General features: G+C 38.6%; 1 protein-coding gene across 1 annotated transcript; it reads left to right on the forward strand.

Annotated features, from left to right (window-relative positions):
* The first annotated feature begins 1,624 nt into the window (after positions 1 to 1,624).
* On the forward strand, positions 1,625 to 7,308 carry LOC113236029 (esterase FE4-like). Its single transcript, XM_026471965.1, has 4 exons — positions 1,625 to 1,842; positions 3,548 to 3,644; positions 5,794 to 5,979; positions 7,050 to 7,308. Exons 1-4 carry the CDS (start codon positions 1,651 to 1,653, stop codon positions 7,244 to 7,246), a joined length of 672 nt encoding a protein of 223 aa, XP_026327750.1. The 5' UTR covers positions 1,625 to 1,650; the 3' UTR covers positions 7,247 to 7,308.
* The last annotated feature ends 1,221 nt before the right edge of the window (positions 7,309 to 8,529 follow it).

Genomic DNA, 8,529 nt, shown 5'->3' on the forward strand with positions numbered 1-8,529 from the left:
GCATGTGCTGCGACGCTGATTTTCAGTGGATCCGGCAACAGGTAACACATACCACGGAACATAGTAGACGACACAGACGTGTAAAAAATTACTAAAATTAAGATAAAATTTCACATTGCGACCCTCCAGACCGTTGTTGATAAGTAGGTCACACACTACTAACCTAATTAATGGTACTAATATAAAAAAAAATTAAAAACCCAAAAATTTTTTTTATACGCTCACACTTATAGTCCCGCACCAGAGAGACCTTGTATCGCGGGTACCATACTATGGACATATAGACAACCTCAAATTACACCAAAACTCACAGGAGGAATAAATTCCTGGGCCGGGAGAAGTCCCGACTCTGAACTGTGTGTACGTCTCCGTATATTCCAAAAATATTCTGTATTTATTGTAATAAAGTTATTATCTCTAGCATAGGGGGAGTTGTTTCATTCGGTGGTGTGGTAAAAACAGCAAAACATCTAATTACAAAACAAACGGAATCACATTTCATTGGTAATTAAATATTAAATATGTAATTTTTAAATTTTCGTCCATTATAGCAAAGCCCAAGTCTCTATTTCTGGTTATATACTCGATGGTATGTAATGATTGCATACCATATTTTGTCTACGTTTAAAAATTTTAAGATTTAAAATTTTAAGCCAAACAAACATTTCAAAACAAAAACCAAAAATGTTTATGGCCCGGTTGCAAGACCTTTACGCCATTTAACTAATCAGCAGATCGTTTGAGTAGCGTCATGCGCCTTTGTGATATGGTTTATGAAATTATTATTGTAGTAACTACGGATTTCGTGTTTCGAGATTGCGCGATTGTCCACCAATCTCAAAGTTAGGGCAATTTATACATTACAGTTTAACGAAACTAACATTCTTACATCGGTCTCAAGACACATTTATGAAAAATTAATTTGTTTTAAGGAGAATAGTTTTTTTTAAATAGTGACAGACATTATTGTCTCCGTGGTCGAACGGACTCCACCCTGGACTGCTACGTAGAGGTCGCGGATTCGATTCCCGGACCGTGAGAAATTTTATATGGCCTACTTTTAAAAAAATATAATATTAAGTGACAAAAGTAACAAATCGTGCGCCGGGTGGTAAGCGACACGCCTTTCCCTAACAGTTGCAGTGCCATTCAGAGCTTTAAATTGCAAAGATCTTAGGGGCACTGCCACTGCACCCGTCACCCTGAGACATAAGTTGACAAGTCCACGTGATTGTCATTTCACCAGCACCCTTACCCTTCCAAACCGGAACTCAGGAATGCTGGCATTACTGCTTGGCGGCAGAAACAGTTAAGGTGGCAGTACTTCCCTAGACGAACTCTTTCACATGGAGCTCTACTACTACTAAAAAGTAGTACGTATTGGTAGTGCCCCTCAGATCTTTGCGATTTAAAGCTCTAAGTGGCACTGTAACTGTTTGGGTAGGCGTGTCGATTACTTATTTTGTTAGTCTTGCCACTTAGCATCGTAAAAAATATATTATTTGCCATTTATACGCTTAACCTAAGACCGATAAATCAGCGTAAACATTATCTGACTAATATAGGAAATGTATAAATCTCGGATCAGTTTAAATCGCAGCGTCTGCGGCAGTGTACGCACCGCTTTTCCGCCTGAAATCTAGGTTTAAAATGCTACTATTAAAATTATTTATAATCGCGATCACTGCACTCGTGACGGCGCATCAGGTTAAAGAACCGAGAGTCAGGATTTTACATGGCGTCTTGAAAGGAACTTGTAAAATTTCTACCAAAGGAAGGACTTATGGAAGTTTTCAGGGTATCCCGTACGCCAGACCACCTTTGGCAAAATTTAGATTCAGGGTAAGTAATAATTCCATTCATACTATTACATCCAAAACCATTTCTCTGTTAAAATAATTGTTAGTTTCCGATAGGTTTCTCAAATTTCTAGTTTCCAGTTGTTTTAGTCTTCTTATCGTAAACGAAAGGAAATCTCCCCACATGACGTACCATACCTTTCCTGTACGTCAGGCGCACTTTGGGCATCAATCAGCATACACCTTACGCCGACTGGAAAGTCCTTTCACCACGATGGCAACCATTATAGTGTATGCCGTCGATAATATGAGAAGATAAGTTGTTTTAGTTCTGAAACTATTTTTCCTGATTTAAATCGCGTATATTTGTTTTTTCAAACAAAGCAAGGTTTCGGGCCCTTTGCAGGTCCCATGGTCACGGTTGACTGTCAAACCAAGACTTTAGCGTCTGTTTAGACGCTAAAGTATTTATCAGAATAGAAAAAAAAAACAAAAATAATACGTTATTCACCTTACAAGTCTTACAACAATGCAAGCAAAGCAGGGACACCGCGGTTAAATATATCACAATAATTAGTACATATTTCCTTGTAATAAACCCACACATCCTGTACAGAAGCCTATTTTGTGATATATTATTTGTTGTAAGATTTTCAATTATAGTTGACTATGCACAGTCCGTCAGACAGTCCATTAGAAACTTTATGCCATATAATAATAATAATAATAATAATAGGCGAAAGTCCAAAATAGATATAATAATATTTTATTTATTCACTCTCACAAAAAGAAAGATAGTACATTGTAGTTATACATTGAACATCCCTTCGTATGTTGTATTGTTAGACAACGCACAATAATAAATACATCTATGTCATATAGATGTAATTATTATTACTGTCGGGGTTTTCCCGCAGGAATACAGCATGGAGTCCTTCAAAATGGGTACGCGCTCGTCACGCCTCTGGTGTTGCAGGCGTTCATAGGCGACGGTGACGTTCCATCAGGCGCGCCGTATGCTTGTTTGCTGCCTACATAAAAAAATAAAGGAAATAGTATTCAAGCATTCTAAGGGTCGTATTCTAGAACTCTATTCAATGCTCAAGTCAGGATTACAATTGAAACACAAGCACTGGAAATACGACCATTAGGGCAGGGACTTGAATATGATTTCGAGTGGTTTAAACCATACTCAAATCCTGACTTGAGCATTGAGTAGAGTTCTGGAATACGACCCTAAGAGTTGCAATTCTAAAGCCAAGTACTCACTAGCGAGCTTTTTTTATAATATGTAAACAAGTGGTGCGCCTGATGGTAAGCTACACGCCTGTCCATAACAGTTGCAGTGCCACTCAGAACTTTAAATTGCAAAGATCTCAGGGGCATTGCAACTGCGCCTGTCACCCTGAGACATAAGTAGACAAGTCTCATGTGCCTGTAATTTGACCAGCACCCTTGGCGCTCTAACCGTCGCATGAACTCACCAAAAATCATAGTGTGTGGGTACGTGGTTAATGAGCTTGGAGCGCAAGAGGAACGCGCGCAATTCGCTGTGAGTCGACGGTAATTAGGCACTCATTCTAGCGAGTAAAGACTGTTTCACGCTAGAAACTCGTTACTGTATCTGTCACGTTACAGTTATAGATCGCTAATGAGTATCCGGCTTAAGAACGCACTCAGCCAACCAGTCATTATTTGTATTGTGTAGTCACTACCTCACTCAAAAAATCAAGTAATAAATGTTGTAGGAACCTCAACCCCCAGCACCATGGCCAGGTGTATGGGATGCTTCTCGACCTTTACAACCTTGCCTACAGCGCGATGCCTTCGAAAAAAAAGTTATCGGTAAGAACAGCAACACCTCATAAATTCTTTAATTCGATGAAATCCAAGACATTAAAACTGTATTTACATAGCTACGGAACGGAATGGATGCGAATTTGAACATTTGAATAATGAAGTTTATAGGTGTCAAGTATGTAACGGTCAAATTAGATATAGCAGAAGATTTTTCTTCCAGGGAATTCTTTTATAATACAAAATGACGGGAAGAACAAGTCGTGCGCCTGTTGGTAAGCTACACGCCTATCCATAACAGTTGCAGTGCCACTCAGAGCTTTTAGTCGCAAAGATCTGAAGGACACTGCCACTGCGCCCATCAGTCTTTAAGTTGACAAGTCCCATGTGGCTATAATTTCACAAGCTCCCTTACCCTTCAAAACCAGAACGCAGTAATGCTCACATTACTGCTTGACGGTAGAAATAGGCAAGGTGGGGCAGTACTTCCCTGGACGAACCCCGTTGGGACGAATTCCCGTAGCTACCAACAGAAAGACGATGCATCTTTCTGTTACACAATTGACATAAATAATAATATGCCATCCTAAACATTTGTAAGTGTAAAACGTAGTATTACATCGTTTAAATTCTTTTATTTCATCGAAGAACGTAAGAGAACGCTATTTCGTTTGTTGCTGCTACAACATACTACATACCTACCAATGATCGCTGCCATACAAGCGGCATAAAGACGCACACGCACACACTCATCATCGCGGATAAGTACAACGTTTATTGACGTCATTATCATTATTTTTACATTTATTTAATAGCCTATAGAAGGAAAGTTTATAAACGTTTGAGAATAAATAATTAAATGTATGAGAAAGATATCTGTAACAGCACATCAATCGGCAAGAGCACAAGCGAATAAGTTAAACAAACTAACATTTAACATGTAAGCCGTAAAATTCATTTTGGTATGACTTCCTTATTGAATGACGTTTAAGAAACTTTTTAAGCCAACTTGATCTTCAACTACATTACATAAATACAAATTTCAACCAAAAGCTGGAATTCCTGCGCTCTTTTCTGTTGAATGCGTAAGAAGGCTCTCAGAACCAAAAGGTCGCCTAGGGGTTAGGTAACTTAGAGCATCGACTGTACACGGAAAGAGTCCAAAGAAAGTTTTTAAAATATCTGCTCCACAGGACTCACATGTAGAACGTTTGGCAGTAAACTTTGAATAATGTTATCTTAGCCTCTATAAAGTTTATTATAATAATAATATGTACAGTTTTGCTTCCATTCGCAATATAAGTTTGGGCCTTAAGTTGCGGTAAGGGATCACAGTATACCTAATCTAACTTTAAAGCAGATGCTTTTTGACATTGACAGGCAGATGCCCGTCAACGTCAAAAGCAGATACAAAACTAATATCTACTTTTCGATTAATTTGCTATATACTAAAGATGATGTTATGAAGTAGGTAGACGTTTAACAATAGTTTCCATGCACAATTGTTACAAAGGGGACTTTGAGAGAGCGATTACAATAAATTGTTCGTTATTCACGAACAAAATATGGAAACGCAAATATTTCGATCGCTTTCTGAAGAGGTTCCACGTATTAAAACTTGTTTGCATTGGCATTTGACAGGCAGATACCAGTGGCGAGACTTGAAGATTTTCCTTAGTAGGTTATGCAGAAGTAAACAAAAAACACTTTCAAAAACATCTTTTCCAGTTAAAAATGAACCTTTGCGACATTTAAATACAACACTTATTAGCACACTAAATACTAGTTCACTTCATTTCATTGGTCTACTGCAGTCGTTAAGTCATACGTGGAAAATTATAATCAAGTCTATGGGAATCCACTTACATAGACGCCGCGCCACTGGCAGAGATCACCAACCACAACTCGCTACACTCTTGAAAAACTTCCTTCGCCTTCTCCGCTCGCATCAGTCTCGTCATAGCATGTAGCCGTTTATACTAGCTTCTTTTAACCCGACCTTTTTAAGGATATCCCCAAATTTAGTTCTCTGCTTATGACTTGATTAGGAATTAGGTTCATCAGAGAAACCCCAAGCATAACTCGCTCCATCGTACGCTGAACGACTTTAAATTTGTAGATTTGTGGAAAATTACCGCATAGTATAGATAACGTAACGTATGAAACTACATACTATTATTATCTTCTCCTTACCCAGGTCGCGAAGACTGTCTTCATCTAAACGTATACTCTCCGAAGCCGTACATAGGAGCTATGCTCCCTGTTGTGGTGTTCATCCATGGAGGAACATTTATGCATGGCTCAGGTTCCTTCTACGATCCTGGCCATCTTATGGATAAAGATCTTGTTGTTGTCACATTCAACTATCGGTTGGGACCTCTGGGTGAGTAGGTTTACTTCAATGTGGACACGAATTTCTGTCTAGCTCAATTGATGAAAAATTCAAAGCCATATGGTATGTACCAGGGTTGTTGCTAATTGTAATGCAGGTATTTTACACATCAGCGGGGTTTGACGTAAGTGCTATTTTGAAGTATTTAAAAAAAAACGCGAAAATGTACATTTACCTACATCGTTACTGAATCTATCAACATAAAAAGACTTTCTACTTTCTTTGGTGTTGTAGTAAAATATTACTTCAATAATTTTGTGACATTAACAAAAGAATCAATCTACTCGTACATTAAATCAATCAATCTTCCTAGCTTAATCGTTGTGGAATTTTATCAAATTTATATTCTAAAAATGAGCTGCTTTTTCGGCTTACAGTCTGTTTCTGGAAGGTTTGTAAATTATTCCAGCGTGCCTTACGACTCGAACGTCCGCAATGAATATCCGCATTGAGGAATGCGAATGCTGATATTCGCTTCAACCCTGGTATGTAGCCAACCAAGCTGCCTCAATATAGCGTCAGTACTTACTTAATAATAACAAAATATTTACCAATTCTGTGACACTTCTCCAAAAGATTTTGGCGCACCATGTTTTATTTTACTGTTCAGCGATTAATGAAACTAATACGGTGCATACAAAACTAAATGTGTCTTTCTTATTATTATTATACCAAGTGACGGGGCGAATATGTCGTGTGCCTGGTGAAGCGACATGCCTGTCCATAGCAGTTGCAGTGCCAATGAGGGGCAATAGGGTCACCCTGAGACATAAGTTGACAAGTCCAAGGTGCCTGTAATTTCCCCAGCATCCTTACTCTTCTAACCGGAACGCAGTTCTACTTGGCGACAGAAATAGATAAGGTGATTGTACTTCCCTGGACGATCTCATTCACAAGGAGCTCAACTATAACTAAGCTCCCACTAGTGTAATTCTCCTTGCTTGGCCAATAGGGTTTCCAAGATTTTATTTGCATCTAAACATATTTCAAGCATTACCATTGTCCACTAACAATGTGCATAGAAAAACGATTATTCCATTATCATTAACAAATTCTTGCAGGATTCCTAAGTACAGGTGATGAGGTCGTCCCCGGTAACGCTGGACTGAAAGACCAGACGATGGCACTGCGCTGGGTGCGGAACAATATTCTCATGTTTGGAGGCAATCCTGACAGTGTCACACTCGCTGGTTGTTCCGCTGGTGGTGCTAGCGTGCATTATCATTATTTGTCGCCTATGTCTAGAGGTAGGATTTAAAAATCTTAAGAAAAAGAGAGAGTATACTTTTCAATGTAAGTATGAAACCAATAAATGTTATTAGAGATTATGCTATCGGATTAAGTGGTTTTTGGGATTTAACTAGGTCGTACTACAGACAACTGGTAGGCACCGTAGAGGCCGACTCTTCGATGCCTAGACTCTTCTAGACTTATTTAGGCAGTTTTGGTATCGAAGGAACTGGCTGTTCCTGAGGAAATGAGTTGTTCTCCTCCAAACTGTATTTATGAGTGAAATTGAGATACTATAAACTAGTGAAAAGGAATTTTATTGACAAGATGACACGCTATAAGAGACACAGTGTCAAAATTTTGTAAAGTAATAAAAATCGAAAGACTCGAAGAAATAATGAATAGATTATATGAAAGAGAATACGAAAAGTGTGAGTATGGAAAAGACGGCTGATAGGGAAGAGTGGAAGAAAGATATGTACCGACCCCACCTAGTTTGGGATAAGGACAGGAAGAAGAAGAAGAAAAATCGAAAGAACTGGTAGTCGAAAGGCAGTCTGTGTGTCGAGGTAGGAATAATGTACGACCTCTACAACATACATTAGGTACTCAGAATTGGTCTTACTGTAATCGTGTTTCAATTTGCAAATAAATAACCGTCAGTACAATAAGCAATCGTAAACAAGATTTTAAAATATAAATAACACCCGTTACCTAGGAACATTTTATGATATAAGATAAAGACGCTTGGTTGGGCAAATGAAATTGTTCTAGCATTAAGCATAAAGTGTATGAATTCTATTTAATGTTTATCACACCTGTTCAGGCTATTACAATTGTGATTTTTTCAAGCATTTACGCCTCGATCTTTAATGCGTATGTATAGCATCCCAGGGTTTCCCGTTGGCTTTGTTACGATTAAAAAGTGACGGGACGATAAAATCGTGTGCCTAGTGATAAGCATCACGCCTACTCATAACAGTTGCAGTGTCACTCAGGGCTTTAAATAATAAAGATCTGAAGACCACTTCGCCCGTCACCTTGAGACACAAAGTTGACAAGTCCTATGTACCTGTATTCACCAGCTTATTTACCCCCTTTTCAATGTTTAGAGTAAGAACGTTGGACTTTAACCATTCAGACACTAAATCAAAACTCGACTGAGCATAACGATAAACTTCAGGCCATGTATTCGCATGGAATATCGAGGCAGTGTCAACAGCGTATGTAAACACTCTATCATACAAAAAAGGGAGCCTACATCGGGAATCAATGTAAACAAAAAATAGCGTGGTACCGAGGATACTTTCC

Source organism: Hyposmocoma kahamanoa, unplaced genomic scaffold (assembly GCF_003589595.1).
Source record: "Hyposmocoma kahamanoa isolate Upper Pololo Valley unplaced genomic scaffold, ASM358959v1 88, whole genome shotgun sequence".
NCBI classification, from domain to species: Eukaryota; Metazoa; Arthropoda; class Insecta; order Lepidoptera; family Cosmopterigidae; genus Hyposmocoma; species Hyposmocoma kahamanoa.

Bases quoted from the DNA above. Each gene is read 5' to 3' on its own strand.
- LOC113236029 (XM_026471965.1), top strand. From the start codon at position 1,651: ATGCTACTATTAAAATTATTTATAATCGCGATCACTGCACTCGTGACG. The intron at 3,645-5,793 runs GTAAGAACAGCA...CTCCTTACCCAG, and splicing joins CTTCGAAAAAAAAGTTATCG to GTCGCGAAGACTGTCTTCAT. The intron at 5,980-7,049 runs GTGAGTAGGTTT...AAATTCTTGCAG, and splicing joins CTATCGGTTGGGACCTCTGG to GATTCCTAAGTACAGGTGAT.